The sequence below is a fragment of the Pituophis catenifer genome, unplaced genomic scaffold (assembly GCF_029215685.1).
Source record: "Pituophis catenifer annectens isolate HBS135680 unplaced genomic scaffold, rPitCat1.0.hap2 SCAF_1, whole genome shotgun sequence".
NCBI lineage: Eukaryota > Metazoa > Chordata > Lepidosauria > Squamata > Colubridae > Pituophis > Pituophis catenifer.
Window position 1 is genome coordinate 61,615,643 of NW_027256881.1, and position 18,796 is coordinate 61,634,438.

Consider the following 18,796-nt stretch of genomic DNA (forward strand, 5'->3'; position numbering starts at 1 on the left):
TCCTATTTTTATTTTATTTTCATAAAGGATCTTGATTGTTTTTTTAATCATGCTTCTATAAGCATGTATATATGCATGCATGTGTGTGTGTGTGGTTATTTTTATCTTTTAAACTAAAATAAAGTTGCAAAAAAAAAGGTGATTACAGCTGCTCTTGTTAAAGTTTAATAAAATCTGAAAGATGCTCTCATCCAATTACATAATAAATTATATTTAAAAATTGGGAGAGAGCCCAACAATATTAAGAATCATTGCCAGCAATTCAGACTGCTGTAGTAAGTGGAACTGCTGGCAGTCTTCTTTCACTCTACTTTCCCTTAAATACACTTGTTATAATATTTCACTCTGGCTAAACCTACGGTGAAGAAAAAAATACCCATTAAAGTGCAACAATATGCCCAACAGAAAATCAGAATGACACTGAAAAGGAGTATGTAATACAGGACCCTGTTCTTAATTTGAATTAAATCAGCTTTAGCACAAAATACCGAGGGCTACTCAACAGTTTGGGGGCTGTTTAGTATTTCATAGTGTTCAAAACAGAATTAATGTTTACCACTTGCTTACTGATTTTTGATCATCAGAACTTGAAGGAAAACAATTTTCTTAAAAAGACTTCAGCATCCCATGGTTTCTAGGTACAATACTCCAAAATGGAACATTTATAACATTTATATTAATTGAGAAGTGAATGTTTACCTGGGCCCTCCCCAACATTCTAAAGAGAAAACAGAGATAGAACCCTGATACATAGTACATTTTTTTCAAAAAAATTACACACTATTCACGAAAGAAGCATTTGTTATAGCAACAATGACAAGCTGCTGTAGAAGCATGACTGATCAAGTTTGTGTCCTTATATTAGACACAGGGAGTTTCAATTTAAAGAGCTTCTCTTTATAATCTCTTGCAATAACAAAAACTTTGCTAACAATATGATTCTATGATTCTTTCTTGATCTGGAAAGCATTCTGTATTCTAGCTGTGATTCAAAGTTTCAGAGGAGATACAGCACGCTTCTAATCTTTGAACATATTAGAATAAAAAGTGGCAATTACATTATCTTTTCAAGATGCAATTGTTCCAATCATGTTTATAAGAGATTGTGATCTGGAGTGATCTCTCAGCTCAATATTTTTCTGTTGTTTAATGTGACATCATAAAAAACAAAACAAGGTATAGCTTTCCCAACACAACTTCCATAAAAATATGTGAACATATAAAACAATTCCAATGTAAACCAAACAATAACCAAATCAAATTAAAGAACAGAAAGATTTTCTAAAGATCTTTCAGAGGCATTTCAGATCAACACCACCAAAACCTTATTAGAAAAAAGCTGCTGAGAAAATGGTTTTTAAAAATACTTGTTTGAAAGTCTACACATAAAGCAGTTAAAAGGGAACTTCATAATTGAGAAGGTCCAATTTATAATGACTATCAGTCTATTTGATTTTGATGGTAGATCTCTGGATAAGACCTCTGAGACTGTTTTGAATATAGATGAAGGAAGTTCTTAAAGCAAAGTCTGGCTACACTTTTTAAAGCTTAAATTTGATTACCAGTCATTAAATTGGGCTAAAAAATACACAAACCAATTTCATTGTATACATGATGTACAATGACAATAAAGACTATTATTATTGTTGTTATTATATGATCAACCCAGATTTACAGTACAGTATTGTGTTATCTATCCATACTACCAAAATATTATGAGTAGCTCCACCGTATATCAGCAGAAATTTTTGAACAATCCTCAAGTAGCACCACACAAGGCATATTAATCTTACCGTCAGTAGATTAATTAAATCCATATTTGGCTCAAGATGGTGGGATGCTGTCTGCAGAGCTACCAGCTCACTCAAAGTGACTGAAAGCTGCTGCATTTTCACAAGGTTGACTTTGTCCTCATTGATCCAGTCTGGAAAAACTACATGAACTGCTATTAGATCCTTCAAGTGGACTCCTAAGATGGGGATTTTGAAGTTGATACAGTCTGCAAATGTTTTGCGGTAGTTGCAGTAGTTTCCATTGGAAGAGACCAGTTCAGTCATTTCATCCCAATCCTACAAAGAAGGCCAAGAAGAAGCAAGACTCAGCAAGAACATTCTTGGTTTTGCTTTGATTAAGAGGGAACTTAGAAAAATTACACTGGAGGACTAGAAATCTAACTTTTTTGTAAAGGGAATCATTATCCAATTGCAAAAATAAACCAGATGATTGATTTCTGCATATATTTGACAAAGAGTCATAGTTCTGTGTGTGAATACATAAACTGCTTTCCAAAAATCCAAGTTTAGAAAACTTTAGAATTTTTTTAAAAGACCTCCCCTGTGATCATGGTAATATGCTGCCAGTAATTAAATCAGATGGACCAATGGTTGATTCATATGATTCAGGATAAGAAACATCCATACTTTCAATCTCCCTTACTTCAGTGGAAAAAAGTATATGATATTTAAAAATTCAGTAGTATATTTTTCTCTATGTAGAAATGAAATGTGAGATTACTCTCATACCTTGGTAACTTCTGAAGAAAGATAAGAATGAGTTTCTTTCAGATGTGAAATAGAACTGTGACTTAGGCCTCCTACAACAGCCATCAGTGTATTGAAATTTTGAAGCTGAAGAAGTTTCTGTGGAGAAATTTGAACATTTTTGTTAAAAGGTTATATTGTTCATTATTCATCTAAACTAAATTTGGGAACTTCAATTGAAGGTGTGTGGACTTCAATTCTCAGAATTCCCTGGCAAGTATTAAAATACCCAACATTGGGAAACCCTGACCTAGACCAAATGTATGGTTTCAGAAGAGAAGAATCCAAATAAACTATCTCCAGATGGTGAAATCACACAATTTTATCGTAATTTAGACCGATGGGATTGTGACTGAGGAGTATTATTTCACAACCAAACATCAAAAGTTATGTGTTAAAATGGGATTCAGGACTTTTTATTTGAAATTTGAGGATTGATAGAGCTGTCAATAAATCCATAAAATAAAATTATTTTTGAACAAAGTTAATGATTAAAAAAGAAGGAAAAATTCCATTACAAGCTTAAATATTGTTTGGAATTTATTTATTTCAAGAGTTAAGTCCATGATTGTAACATTTTATAGAGAGAAATAAAGTTAGATATAGATCTACTGATCAACTGTTTCACAATGAATCAATGTCATTTACATATATTCCCATTACACATATCGTTCCCTTAGTGCCTCCAGACGAAGCCGCGCCTTCCAGCTGAAGGGTTCTGACGCAGCGTGGAAGCAAAGTCCCCGGGAGAATGGCAGCCCTGGTGACCCGAGGGCTGACATTCATAGGAATTTGGTTATAAACCACAGTGATGAAAAAAAGAAGTAATGAAGAAATATATGTGGCAACATCATGATGCACTCTTCACCTTTTGGTACTTGTGTCCTGATATTGAACACAAGTGTAGAAATAACTGTTTTGTACCTTTGTTGCAGAGCATGGTGTGCACAATTTATTAGAAAGTTAGGGGTTTTTTAAATGTCTTTACACTTTTCATTTGGAACCTGATTGATAGGCACAATGATTTACATCCCATGCTCTTGTGACATTCTGCTTGTGACATTTGTGGAACATGAAAGGTCTATTAGCAGGGCCATCCATTAATCAATCAAAAGGGAATTGCAAGAGGATGATCTAGCGCACGGGTGTCAAACTCGCCATGTCATGTTGCCATCACGTGATGTATCACAACTTTTTTTTTCCTTCACGGAGCTGGGATGGGTGTGGCCTGCACATGATGCATCAGGCCCATGGGCCACCAGTTTGATACCCCTGATCTAGAGGAAACTCCCATCATCAAAAAGATTTCAAATAAATCCTCAGATTCTATCCTTTCTCATTTTGGAACATGATATGGTCGGCCTGCAGTGAGGGAAGTAACTTGTATGATAAAAGTACACTCAGCACATTTCTGAAAAATGATTCACCTTCTCTTTTTATATAGTCTTTTTTTTTTTTTACCAGTGGGTAACATAGTGAGGATCATCAAAACCAGAACTTAAACGTATGCTCTACTTTTTATCGATTTTTCCCAATGGCATCCAACAATGTTCTTCTGCTCTTACTTTTAGTATTATTTTTAGGGAAGCTGGCATGCCACAAAGCAAAGCAACAGTATACGACTTTATCCTCTAGAAAATGATAGGCAGTGGTTGCCCAGTGTTTTGCTTGGAAATTTGCCAATCTCCCTCAAAAGAATAAAAATAAGTAGAGATAAAGGGAATATCCTATTGGATACGAGCCTAGAAGGATGTCAAATAGCTTTCTGAAAACTTTATAAGGCTGACATTTTGCAATGGGGTAAATCCTGCCTAGCAGCCATTTTTTGACAGTGCCTACATGTTTTTGAAATTCCATATATATGCCCAGCAGCCTCCAAGTGTTAGGCATTTCTCCCCTAAGAGAATAAATTAAATATGAAACAGTTTAAAACATTAAATTCACAGACTCTTTTTTAACCTGCATTTCATTCAATTTTATTCCACAGGATTAAATCAGGCTCCAACAGCATAAAATTACCTGTGCAACATTGATGAATTTTGTGATAACTTCTGCTCTTTGTTGAGGAGTTGGTTTGCTCAGCACCATCAATTGGACCCACTTTGAGATGCCATTAAATAAAGCAATTGATCTTTCCAGAGTTGGATTGTTCTCCAGGCAACCATGGATCACATAGCTCTGATAATCTGTAAACTAGTCAAAGGAAGGAGCTTCACTCTCATGTGGTTATCTCAAATCATGTTAATCCATCCCCAAGATGGTGCCCTCCAGATTTGCTGGGAAAGCAAATCCAAGAATTCCTACATTTGCTACAAAAGCCCTATTCCAGTGATGGCTAACCTTTTTGCCATTGCGTGCCAAAAGAGGGAGGAGCGCGGGGGGGTCTCTCTCACACGTGCCCACACCCATAATTCAATGCATCCCACCCAACCCCGTGCATGCACGTGCGACCCCCCCCGCTCCCCCCGCTTTGGCACGCAATGGCAAAGTGGGTCAGGTAGGCCCATTTTTTGCCCTCCCCAGGCTCCAGAGGCTTTCTAAGAGCCTGGTGAGGGCAAAAATGGCCTTTTCCCCACCCGGAGGCTGGAAACGGCCTATTTCCCGACTCCTGGTAGGCCCGGAAGGACCGAAAATCAGATGGCCAGGTGCACGCATGCGCGCTGGAGCTGAATAGGGCAATGCTCGCGTGCCCACAGATATGGCCCCATGTGCCACCTGTGGCACGCGTGCCATAGGTTCGCCATCACGGCCCTACTCCTTAGATGCCCTCATCGAAAGGAAAATATTTTGAGTACGTGCAATTTAATTATTATTGTTAATGTAATCATCATGATTAAATCTTGACTCTCCTTCATTCATATCTGTTCCAATTTACATTACATTACATATCTTCAGAACTTACATTGCTGTGCTGATTTTGGATTTCGGAAGCAGTTCTATATAGTGGGATAATTAGCAAGCTAAACTTATTTGCATATATTTTGCATGTAATCTGGTGACTGCAAAGATGATTCTAAACATACTGACTCATACCTGAATGTATGAAATAAACATCCAGTGTTAAACGTTCTCTGTTTCAGCTGCTGATAAGAAATTGATGAAGGATGTATTGCTAATGAGTATGCTTTCTTTGGATGAGAATGTTTTGGATTTTTGGAGTATCTTTATAATATTGGCTTTACTTACAAACTTAGAGACAAAGTGTAAGTGGAATCAGATTGACAGTTTTGCAAAATGTAAGCTTTTACAGATTACATTGGTAGTTTGATTCAATTTCTGCTAGAATCTGTCATCTGTCCACCCCATGGATGTTGTTTTGCACACAGAAGCTGCTAAACACATCAGCTCACCCCACAGCCATTTACCATTTAGGTAAATAACCATTCACACAGAGCAATAAGAAGGGCTATTAAGAAATATTCTATCCTAGGAAGGCAAATCCATAATAACTGCCTCTGTCTTAAATGGACAGGAACTTACAATAGTGTTTATGGCATCCTATAGGTGCTGGTAATCACTTATAAAGCCCTACATGGCTTAGGCCCGGGGTACCTGGCGGACCATTTGCGGCCAGCGACAGCTCCCCATCGCCCAGTGCACTCTCACAGGGAGGGCCTCCTCGGGGTCCCGTCGGCCAGAGCGTGTCGACTGGTGACTCCCAGGGAGTGGCCTTCTCTGTGGGCGCGCCCACTTTGTGGAATCAGCTCCCCCTGGAGCTCCGGATGGCCCCTGACCTTCGCTCTTTCCCCCGTGACCTCAAAACATGGTTATTTGGCCTGGCCGGATTGGACTGATGGGGTTTTATTGGTTTTATATTTGTATATGGAATTTTATGTGTTTTTATTTTTTTGAGCTGCCCTGAATCCTTTGGGAGAGAGGGAGGCATACAAGTTTAATAAAATAAAATAAAATAAATAAATAAATAAATAAATAAATAAATAAATAAATAAATAAATAAATCCTAATTAATAATTGATGGTACAAAATTAATTTGCTCTGATTAAAAAGATTCTGTTTGATTTGGTTAATAATTTATCACTGATACTTCATACATGCAATAAACAAATTATCTCTTGATGCTAGAGTCAATAGGTAGAGAGAATGCATGCATGCATGAGCTGCCGTGGCACAGTAGTTAAGAGTGAAATACTGCAGGCTACTTCTGCTGACTGCCGGCTGACTGCAATTTAGCAGTTCAAATCTCACCAGGCTCAAAGTTGACTCAGCCTTCCATCCTTCTGAGGTGGGTAAAATGTGGGCACAAATTGTTGGGGCCAAATGCTGGCTCTGTAAAACGCTTAGAGAGGGTTGTAAAGCACTGTGAAGCGGTATATAAGTCTAAGTGCTATTGCTACTGTTATTGGGACTTGATATAACGTTTAATGGAACCTTCATCATAAGGTCAGATTCACAGTTATAGGCACTTTTGGCCATGAATTCAAAGTAATATAAGAAATTGTAAAATTCTTACAGAGATCCTTCGGAAAGACTTATACTCCAAAAAAGTGAGATGTTCTGCTAATTCAACGGGTTCCAGGTGATCAAACAGTAGACAAGCTTTTCCTTTCTTGGATGTTTTTTTCCTTTGTGTGATTCTTCTCATCCAATCATAAGAGGGTCTGTTAAAAAAGAAAGAAAGAATGTGGAGCCTGGCCTGATCTGATGCCCCAGAAGAAAACAATGGCCATTGTCAAGGCATATAAAGAAGGCTTCCATTTTCTTTTTTGATGTAAAGTCAGATAGAAGACTTTAAAATCTTCATATACTATAAGGAGAGTGAGAGAGTTGCTCTTAGTCAGTGTGCTGAGACAGGTACAGGTAGTCCTCAACTTACCACAGTTCATTTAGTGACCGTTCAAAGTTACAATGGCACTGAAAAAATGACTTATGACTATTTTTCACACTTACGACCATTGCAGCATCCCCGTGGCCACATGATCAAAATTCAGATGCTTGGCAACTGATTCATATTTATGACATTTGCAGTGCCTTGGGATCATATGATCAGCTTCTGCAACCTTCCAACAAGCAAAGTCAATGGGGAAACCAGATTCATTTAACAACCGTCTTACTAACTTAAGAACTGCAGTGATTCACTTAACAACTCTGGCAAAATGGTTGTAAAATGGGGCAAAATTCAGTTAACAAAAGTTTCACTTAATAACAGAAATTTTGGGCTGAGTTGTGATAGTAAATTGAGGACTTCTTGCATAAAGATATAAGCAGAAGTCTGTAGATCAAAGCAAAAGTACATCAGATCCAGCAATGGCCACCCAGCCAAATGCTACTAGGAAATACAAGAATAAACCATTAATGTAAAAGTCCTGTTTTCTGTTTCCAGAAGCAATTACTTAAATTGCTTTTACTTCTGGAATGGGAAAGTCCCTCTGTTCACTGTTATTAGATTTGATTGGTTTTTCCTTTTTTTCTTACCAGGATAACTCAAAACAATTCCACAACCCACAATCACAGAAAATTAACCTCAGGCATGCTGGTTTGGAATGATGGAAGTTAATATCCAAAGAATTGAAAGAATATCATCTTAGAGAAGGCTCACTTACTCTTATCGGGCTAGATGATTTCCTTACATATTTTTCAACTTTTTCCAGAAACATTTTTTCAAGACTGTGAAATCAGGCTGGAATGTGAGATAATTATATTGATCTAGTGTGTGCTACCACAAAATACTATCAATTTTGAAATCTTTATAGAGCAGTCTATCATATTGGGTCAACATTAACAATATGTACAAAAATTAAATGGAGGGAAATTACATGAGAGGCTGTCAGTATAGTTGAATATAGTTAGTACTTAGGATTTAGAACTGTGGATATCAACATTTGACAGCAGAATCACGATCTAATTAAGAATACCTTAGATACTTGAGAAATTTTTTAAAAATGTTTGACTGGGAAATGTGAACCTCACATTTTGAGGTTATACCTCAATGCCTTCTGCACATCTAGGGACATGTTGCCGGAAAGGTGCCCTTTTGTTTGTTTTCAGGACTTTGAGAATGACTATAGAAAGCTAGCCAGATTACTTTATAATCAGGATTTATATTTCAAGAAAATTATATACACACATATATATATAAAATATTTTATGTTATATAGATTGACAACAATAAGAAATACACTCTCTTTCCAGTTATCTAAAGAGGCAGCTATTATATAATTCTTCATCATTACTAATAGTTTGACATGACTGACATTATGAGTTTGGTAGTTAGCATTTGATGTGAAGATTATTAAAACCCTTCATATAGCATATAATAAAACAGGACATTTCAAATATGTCACACTGATTCATTTTTGCTTCTTTATAATGCTGTTGAGAATCCTAGTTTAATAATGGTACCTCACAGGTGATAATCCTTACATGCTAGAAATGTCAATAAGGTGTATATGTTCTTCATAACCTAGATGGCAAGCTAATTCTTGAAACTCCTCAGTCAGATGAACCAAACCAAGATCCAGATTAAATTCTGCAGGAAATTCCAAAATCCAGTACCTGAAATTGTTAAGACAAGAATTAGTCATATTATCTGCCCATGGATTTCTTACGCTATATATTAGCAGAATTCACAACCAGAGAAGATCATACTTTTCATCAATTATCTCAACTGGGTATATTGTCTGGGTCCCATTGGATTACTAAGTGGTCTCTCAACCATTGAATGTTTTCTACTCCATGAACAGCAGCTCCATGAATATTAAATATTTAGCTTTAGACATTTATTCTAACAGCGAAACAACAACCATATACAATAATTCTTCTATAAAAACCAAAAAGGATTCCCTTGCAAATAAGTTCTACTCTCTTCTTATCAACTCTGGGACACTATTTAATTATCCTAGAGCAGTGAACCTATGGCAGTTGTGTCACAGGTGACATGCCTTGACATTTTTTACTGATACACCAGGCCTCTGGACCCTCTGGAAGTCACGTGAGAGGGCCCTGCTCTCATGGAGCCTCTGAGATCTCTACATACAAGAACATGATGTGATTTTCTGCTCTTTTTGGAGGGTTGCAAGGCCATGCAAGAGCATTCTCCAAAGTATCCAGGCTTTATGCAATCTAGAATTGCCTTAGATAAGCATTTTGAAAAATATTTACAATTATGTAAGTATTTATCTATTAATAATACATTTAGATAATTTATTGCTCTTCATTTCTCTTTTGTCCAGGGGGTGGGGGGTGGGAAATGAATGACATGTCACCAGAATCAAGGTGGGTATTTTCTGAATTTTTGACACACTGAGCCCAAAAGGTTTGCTATCACTGCTCTAGAGGTTTATGTAAACAAGGACGCTAGTTGTCTAATCACACCCTCTGACTGGCAATGGGTCTTCAAGAGATATGGAAGGATGTCTTTCCAAGCCTAGTGGCAATTGCTTATTAAATAGAAGTATGAGGGGATTTGATTCTGGAGCCTTCCATCATGGCTATTTGGAATCACTTTGCACTTAGTTTAGCTCCACCAATAGTTTCAATTTAAATAGGAGGGTTCCTTCTCTTAAGCCTTGAAAACTGTAAAAGTACATTTCTAGTTAAATTTAAAATTTCATTTACCTCATAAAGTAACAGATTTTTAAGCGGATTTCACTGCAGTTTCCTCCATTGGCATTTCTATATGTAAATTAGTTAAAGAGGTTTTAAAAAACTTTTCTTTGGTTTTTTTAATTTGCTTAAACAGAGCATTTTGATTAAGCTACTACAGTTGCATAGTTTAATTGTAATTGAATCTGATACTTAACATTTCTTTCATGCTTCTCTCCTTAAATATAATACCCACACAATATTAGAAAGGCAGGATGTAAGTATTTATTACATTATTACAAATACAAATTGTATTACAATTACAATTATAATATAAACGTAAAGCTATATTCAATGTAATACAATATAAATAGGGATAGAGTACTACAATACAATACAAATAAAAATATATTTCTATACAAATACAAATAGAAATATATTTCTACAACATAGAAATATATTTCTATGTATTTTGCAATTCACAAGATATACATAACTTATACAAGTTATGGCGCTTTTGACAGCTTAATTTTCCACCATGATCACTTTGATGAAACTGGACACAATCTCAGGTTATTCATTGTTTAAAACAAAAAATCTACAATAGTTAATAGTCTGCAGCAGTTTAGCACCAGTGTATGATGGCTTAGTAATCTTTTTTATTTCAACAAATAGGAACACCTATAGAAGTTCACTGAAGTTCCAGAAGAAATGAAGTTTTATACCATGTGCAATTGTTTCATCTCTGTTCCACAAAGTTAATCATTGCTATTTTCTTTTTTCAATAATATTGAAGGGCTTTTAATGAAATTTATAGTTGACTTGAAATACCAGCTGCCTGCAAAATGGAAGACTGCAACCACAAGTACAATTAGAGTTCATTTATCTTCCTCCAAATAAAAATAATTGTTTTTAGATTTTAATTATGCTTGTGAAATGGCTTCACTATCATCAAGTTCTACTTTGAAAATATTTTAGATAAACTGATTCTTAGAATCATCAACATAACTCTCAGAAAGGATATAGAGAGAGAAGTTTATTTGCCAGTTCTGTGGATGACAGATACCATCGATGCATTAAAAGAAAAGTTCTCGGCAAATTATTGCCATTCAGCTCCCCTTTGACATCTGTAAAAAAACAGATAAACCGAAAACAGAACATATTCAGACTGAATGAGAAAAAGCATCCAAATGTTAAATTCCTGTACAAATATTGCTAAATATTTCTAAATGAAAACAAAATAAAAATAAAGTTTTATGTTGTGAAATGAAATGAATTTATCAAAAAAATCCATTCATTTGGCATACAGTATTAGAGTAAAAATGTGAGTACACCAGGCAGTTCTCTAGGATACATTTCCCCAATCTAGTACCTGATAGATATATTGGACTTCAATTTCCTTAAACATTCTTTCCAATGTATGGTCAGACGGTATCAAGTTGGTAAAATTATTTTACAGATATTGTCCTACCGTGTTTCCCCGAAAATAAGACCCTGTGTTGTATTTTTTTGAACCCTGAAATAAATGCTTGGCCTTATTGCCATGCACTCAAAAGCCTGTTTGGGCTTATTATCAGGGGATGTCTTATTTTGGGGAAAACAGGGTAGTGAGGCAATAGCAATAACCCTTAGACTTATATACGACCTCATAGTGCTTTAAAGCACTTTCTGGGTGGTTTACAACATCAGCATATTGCCCCCAACAGTCTGGGTCCTCATTCTATTGACTTTGGAAGGATGGAAGAGTACATCAACCTTGAGCCCCATTAGGATTGAATTCCAAGCTGTGGGTAGAGTTTGCCTGCAGTACTGCATTTTAAGCCCTACATCACCATGGCCATTTTGTCCTATATCCCAGCCTATTTATGTACTATTTCTTATAACTGGTTGATGAATTAGATATATCAATACAAATCTCTGCATAAGAAACTGACTTTATGAAGTTATGATGAACATACAATAGTTTTTACGTAGTGTGCTTGGTTGATGAAGTACATCATGTATACTTCAAGAATAGCCAATTTGAAGTATTATAAAGTATTATAAAATGTGATTTTGATTTGGATTTCATCTTGAGGAAGTCATGGGGGGAGGGGAGGGTTAGGGAGGGTTTGGGGGGGGGAAACCGGGGAGAAAATATATTTGTAAAACTTTTTAAATAATAATAATAATAAAAGAATAGCCAATTTAGCGATTCTTTTTTGTTACCATAACCTTTTCCCATGACAACCAAAATATGGACCAATTTTTCACATACGATTGTATTTAGCCAGGCACAAGCAGCATTTTATTAAACCCTTCTACTAAATTTAATTTTGGTCAGTATTACAATGGAATGCTTTAATTTGACCAGCCTCAAATAATTCATAATTTCAGCTTACAGGGAAAGTTCTAACAACTTTGAAACTAACAACCCTGAATTAAAATAATATTAAGATAAAATATAATTATACTAAATGAATTAGTCCAAATACTATGAATCCAAGCCACTATGAATGCAACGATAGGCAACAAGTAGGGTTAATACACAGCACATAGTAAATTACTGGTAAGAGGAAATTGTTTAGATGAGTTAAAATATATATTTAAGATTTGTACCAAACATTTTAATGCAGGTATTTAATAGTTCATCCAGTGTTGCAGCTTTTCCAAGTGTGTTGGACTCCATTGTCCTTTGATCCTTGTCAAAAAGATGACCACACTTTCACCACAACAACGAAAAGCAGGAAGGGCCCCATTCAATAACTGTAAGTTGCATTCTCCGTGACACTTCAAAAAACTGTGGAAAGATGATGAGAAAGGAGATGTTTACATCAGGGTTTATAATTCAGTTCATCTTCGCAGAAAGTTAACAGAACTGTCCAGAGCTTTGGAATTGATTCCAAAAAGATGTTGCAGAGCACATGGCAGTTTGAATGTAGGTCATCTCTCCAAGTCCAAGCAGCTGTGTCTTTTCTTGTTGCTATCCCATGAGCCCAGGATAAGATGCAGCTGCTTTCAAGAGTAACGGACAGCTGCTATGTTTATTTTCCTAGCACCTTTTGGGAATTAAACCTGAACACTGCATAGCTGCATCTCAGAAAGTTGGGCAATAACTGCAAAAGAAGACAGCTCTGCCTTCCTGATGGATGGTTTGCCACAACTTTAGAATGATCATTACATACCACTGTTAATAAAAGTACAATAAATGTTATTTATCTTAATTGTAAGATGCTTTGTGAATATAGTTTGACTCAGCAAGATATAACTGTTGTAAATAAATAATAATTATTCCTCCAGTTTGTTCAAAGAAATTGTTGAAATACAAATACTAACAAGAAAAAAAATATTTCTCCTGCTGACTCTAAATTTAAAACACAAATAGTCAATTTAAGTTTGAGAGTGCAATCACTGTATTTATTCATCTGAAATATTTATATTCTATCGAAAAAAGTTGGCAAACAGTTTAATCTTCATAAAGAGAAGTCAAGTGAAGTATTGTAAATAATAGCACACCTAGCAGTACATGAAATATCAGATATGAAGAAGGCACAATAGCAATAGCACTTAAATTTATATACTGCTTCACAGTGCTTTACAGCCCTTTCTAAGCAGTTTACGGAGTCAACATATTGCTCCCAACAGTCTGGCTCCCCATTTTACAGACCTCAGAAGGATGGAAGACTGAGTCAACCTTGAGCCGCTCAGGATCGAACTCCTGGCAGTCAGCAGAATTAGCTGCAATATTGCATTCTAACCACTGCACGACCACGGCTCTTATAACTTATAACTGTTATATTTGCCAAGCCCATTTTTGCTATTAAAATCTCATAATCTCTTTAGAAAAGAAACTGCTAAAGTCAAAAAGTACCTATCAATAAAAACAGCAAAAAAATCTAAGATAACCATGTTTATGAATAGCGCTATTACATTGATATAGGTTTATTGTTTCCATTCAGTCAGGATTCTTCATCAGATCAGGAGAAATCAAGCCCCTTCCCCAATAGAGGTTACGCTAGGAAACAGGCATCAAACTACATTGACCAACTCTGTGCTATATTTAGTGCGTGATCAGCACTTACATAAATTTTAATTTATTTACCCAAGCCATTTTTGGAGGGAATATTCATCATGGACTTAGTTCTTTCATTACAGAGTGGTCTCATAAAGGCACCAGTATATGATGATGACATTAGTATTACCACAACTATGCTTTTTTCATAAGTGAGACTTAAATTATAAAGACTCTGTTCTACAAATGTGTATTTTGTTGTTATTTGTATCTGCTTAATATGCCAGTTCTGGAAAACTCATGTAGTATATTATGGGATCTCTCCTCATTTTATCTACATAGCCATAATCTTCCCTTCCAGTGAATTCCATGAGTGATAAGGGACACAATTCTGGGTCTTCTCTCACCAAGTTCAACTCTTTAACTATTGCGATCCATGCAATAGCCATAGATTACCGTCCTCAATCAGGCACCTTCCCAGTCAACGTAACCATGTAGAATGCACGTTTTTCAACATGTTTTTAATGTAATTAGAAGGGGAAGGCTACTGTTGCAGATAAGATTCATTGGCAATACACTGGATTGTCATAATGCAAAATTGGAATTGAATTCACTTTAGAATTCAGACAAGGCTCTCTTCAAATCACATATCTGAAGAGATAGACACAACTTATTTCTTGCACCAACTTTAAGAAACTATACCACCTAAACAGGAGTGCCTACTTTTTCTTCTGTCAAAGATGCTTTTTAGAATTTCTACATTTCCATAAGCCAGGCCAAAGTTAAGGACACTGCCTCTCAAAAGAAAAGCTGTCAACTTTCATAACCAGTAAGATTCAGGATGAGGCTGAATAGAACATCAGAATTTTGAAATTCTGGGCTATATTATGAAGTCCCAAATCCTTGTGCATACTGGGACTTCCTTGGACGCATAACCTGGGCTCAACAGTTTTACTGTACATTCAATGCTGTGCTTGTATTCTAAATGCTGTAATTTAGAAAGATCATGCCTTCACTTTTATTTGACCTCCCTGGTAGTATTTTGTTTCTAGCATTTTCTTCCCACTAAAATTCACCTGTCCATTTACAGCAATTACATTAACACCTTCCATGTGAATGGAAAATCCATTAATTTGTCTGGGAACTCCTAAATGTGATTTCACACATTCCTGACCCCTGCTGCTATCTGTTGTTCACACACTGTCTCTCTCATAGAATTCCACATCAATTAACTCACAGGGTTACTAAGGGGATTGTACTATATGCTAAAAAAGTACATTTTCACTGGCATGAAGGGAGAAAATAAGAAGCAATATAGAATTCTATGTTTTTTGCTAAAGATGTCTCCTGAATCTTGTGTGTGTTTCAATTCTCACTGGCCAAAAGGAGTCAGGGTACTAACTTTGAATTAGAAATTTAAAAAACGCATTGATTTTCTCTGGGAAAATCCAATAAACTCTGTTCCTTATTTTCCTTCCATAATAGTTTAGAAGTGGGCTATTTGGTACTGAATATTCTTTTTTTCCTCAAACCACAACAAAGGCCTTGAGGGAAAAGTTATAGACATGAAAGATCTGGTTTGGGCATCTCTTTAGCAAAAAGGATTGTAAAATGCATGCCTGCTTTTCTGTTCCCTTTAAAAGTAATCTGAATTAAGATCCTGGTACAAGGAGAGAAGATTAACCTTTTTCATTTTCCCCAATTTTCTAGTGAAAACTATTCCCTTGAAGTATCTTTTCATGTATACATATGTTTCCCCTAATCCAGGCAATCAGTACTTCTGAGGACCAATTTTCGTGACAAAAGGGAGAAAGACTTAAAACCCTTATCTAGAGCAAAGATAATCCTAATTCAGAATTCCCAATTATAGGTGGGCAGGCAGAAAGTTTTAAAATTTGGTGGATTGCTAGCTCTAGACATAGAATGGTTGCTGTTTTGCTACTATTGCAATAGACCAGGGAAACATTAGCTGCTGAAAACAAGAAAAAGACAAGTAATTTTTGAAAGGTTTTGAATTAATGCAGGAAAATGGTGAGATTATATCACTTATCTCATGGAAAGAAACAGAATGCAATCAGATTTCCATACAGCAATGGAAATTTCCACACATAAAATCAAGTGCTAGCATTTAAATGATGGGCAATATAATTCCTCCAATTAACTGGGAGATCTGGATTATTTATTTTATTTGTATCCAGCCTTTATTATTTTTACCCAAAACAGCAAACATATCCAACACACCTTCCTGCTCCTATTTTCCCCACAGCAACAACCCTCTGGATGAGTTCAATTGAGAGATAACAACTGGCCTAAGGCCACCCAACTGGCTTTCATGGCTAAAGCGTGATCAGAACTCGTAGTCTCTCGCTTTTAAGTTGGTGCCTAAACCACTAGTCCAACTACACCTACCAATCTTAGCCACTTATACTTAATAATCATAACTGTGGATTCCTTTAGATTGCCATGACTTCGGTTGTAAAATCAACACAAATATCATTCCTGTTCTTCCCTTTTCCAGAATGACATTTCACACTTACTTTCACTTTTGCATTCCTGAAATAGTAGTCCAATCAAAACTGTCAACCTGGACAAGACAGGAAATCATCTGAGCCTCTACAGCTTGCACCATCATTATGACTACAGAAATTTAATTTTTAAAGCAAAAATGTAGGCATGGAGACAAGTTCATATGCCACCCGTGATCATAAAACGCAGAGAAGACTTGTCACAGGTAGGAATTAAAGTTGCTTTAATTAGCAGTAATCCTGATAGGGTGGCTTATTTGCCACATCACCTTCAACTTACATGAATCACAAAGAGGGCCGTGAAAATATCTACAGACTGTTCACATCCTGGACATGAATTGTTTCAACTTCTACCCTCAAAACAACGCTATAGGGCAATGCACACCAGAACACACTAGACACAAGAACAGTTTTTTCCCAAATGCCATCACTCTGCTTAACAACTAATTCCCACGACACTGTCAAATTATTTACTAAGACTGTATTACTATTATTCTTCTCTTCCTTACTATTACTAGTATCTATCTCTTCCCATTTATTACTATAACCATGTTGCTTGTCTCTTTCAATTTATATTGTTTTTGTTTCCCAGTACGATTTGACAGCTTATTAGTAACCTTGACTATCACTAAGTGTTGTATCTTTTTATTCTTGATGAATGTATTTTATTCTCCTTATATACACTGAGAGCATATACACCAAAGACAAATTCCTTGTGTATCCAATCACACTTGGCCAATCAAGAATTCTATTCTATTCTAAAGAATTCTATTCTGATCATTTCAGCCCCTATAATTCTGGCTCCACGGGCAACCTTGAATTGTTTCATTGAGTTAAAAAAGAACATCAAGACCCAAAGTCCACCCAGGGAGCCTCCTATTTCTCACAGTGGCCAATCAGAGGCTCCTAGAAGCTGACAACAGCCTCAAAGACAATCAGCTTTCCTCCTCCCCTCAGACTTTTAAGTAATTTATGCAAGCAGTAAGACAACAGAGTCCTTATCAAGAACTTAAGCAACTTCCAACAGCTAGTAGCAATTAAGGGACTCCTTGTTCTGCTACAAGAAGCAACAAGGAGTTCTCTCCTGGCAATCCCAATAACTATGCAGACAGGAACAATATTTTTGGAAGCCTTGTCTGGCACCATGATACATGATAGCATTCGTCTCTGCTGCATTTTTATTAGCCCAAAGTCAGCAATATGTTTTCCCCAGATAGCTGCCACTGAAAACTACTGAGCTCTCTTCTGAATTGCCATAGAACAGCCTCAGTGTTATACAAGGCGCTTGACATCGTGAGCCTCTTCGTGACATTGTAAGGAAACAAAAGCCGGCACACCATAAGCAGGACTGCATTCTTGTACCTTGTTTTATGGGAGGAAGACTTGTACAAGATACAGCTTCTCCGGCAACAGCAATACTACAACAACAGCAGCTGCTGCAGCTGTGAGTATTTGCTCTTTAAAGACACAGCATCCCCCATTCTAAACCGCACATGGTTAACCAAGCCGAATACCCTTGAAAAGCAATTACACTGTAGTTTGTTAGCTTTATTTATTTTTCTTTCACTGAAGCAAACTAAGCCACGTCCGTGTATTAGTTAGTTAAAAGATAGTTTGTGGAACTAGATCCATGAGATAGCAAGCTAGATTTCAACTTTTACGAGACAAGCTACAAGAGAAAAAGAAGTATTCCTGGCTTTAAAAAAAAAAATGCAAACACATTCCCAACCCAAGGACAACAGGGAAAATCACTTACTGTAGTCAGTTTTGCAGAGGTATTCAACACAAACATCTCCCTTCTTTGTCCAGCTGCCAAGTGTGAAAGCAAAAATGAGCAGCTGTTTCCTTCAAGCTGGGGCTGTGTCTCTTACTTAACTTAGTCACATGCACCCTTTGATAAATCTCTTGGTTGTGCCAAGAGGTCAGACTCCAACAATCACTCTTCTACCCCCATTTAAACAACAAACCACTTTCTTTTCTTAACATTAATCTTAGCAAAACCCATGTGAGAGAACCTGTGCTACAACTCAAAATTATAATTCCACCTCAGCCTTTACAAATCATAAACGTAAAATATAAATATAAAATAGATAAGCCTCCTTATCTAAAGGTAGAACCAACTATGATAGGAAATTTAAAAAAAACCCATTGCATTGTAGTTTAACCTGCACATTTTGTTTTTCCATCTGGTATTACAG

General features: G+C 36.2%; 1 protein-coding gene across 1 annotated transcript in view; it reads right to left on the reverse strand.

The window, feature by feature from the left end:
- RASGRP3 (RAS guanyl releasing protein 3) overlaps window positions 1–18,408 on the reverse strand; it is a 38,578-nt gene extending 20,170 nt beyond the window's left edge. Inside the window, exons 1-9 of the mRNA XM_070950128.1 lie at window positions 18,355–18,408; window positions 12,681–12,861; window positions 11,107–11,209; window positions 10,116–10,178; window positions 8,922–9,053; window positions 7,012–7,159; window positions 4,560–4,733; window positions 2,523–2,639; window positions 1,794–2,069 (exon numbers count right to left, since the gene is read on the reverse strand). Coding sequence (XP_070806229.1) covers window positions 1,794–2,069; window positions 2,523–2,639; window positions 4,560–4,733; window positions 7,012–7,159; window positions 8,922–9,053; window positions 10,116–10,178; window positions 11,107–11,209; window positions 12,681–12,750 — 1,083 coding nt within the window. The 5' untranslated portion in view covers window positions 12,751–12,861; window positions 18,355–18,408. The remainder of the gene's footprint in view (window positions 1–1,793; window positions 2,070–2,522; window positions 2,640–4,559; window positions 4,734–7,011; window positions 7,160–8,921; window positions 9,054–10,115; window positions 10,179–11,106; window positions 11,210–12,680; window positions 12,862–18,354) is intronic.
- Between the last annotated feature and the right edge of the window lie 388 nt (window positions 18,409–18,796).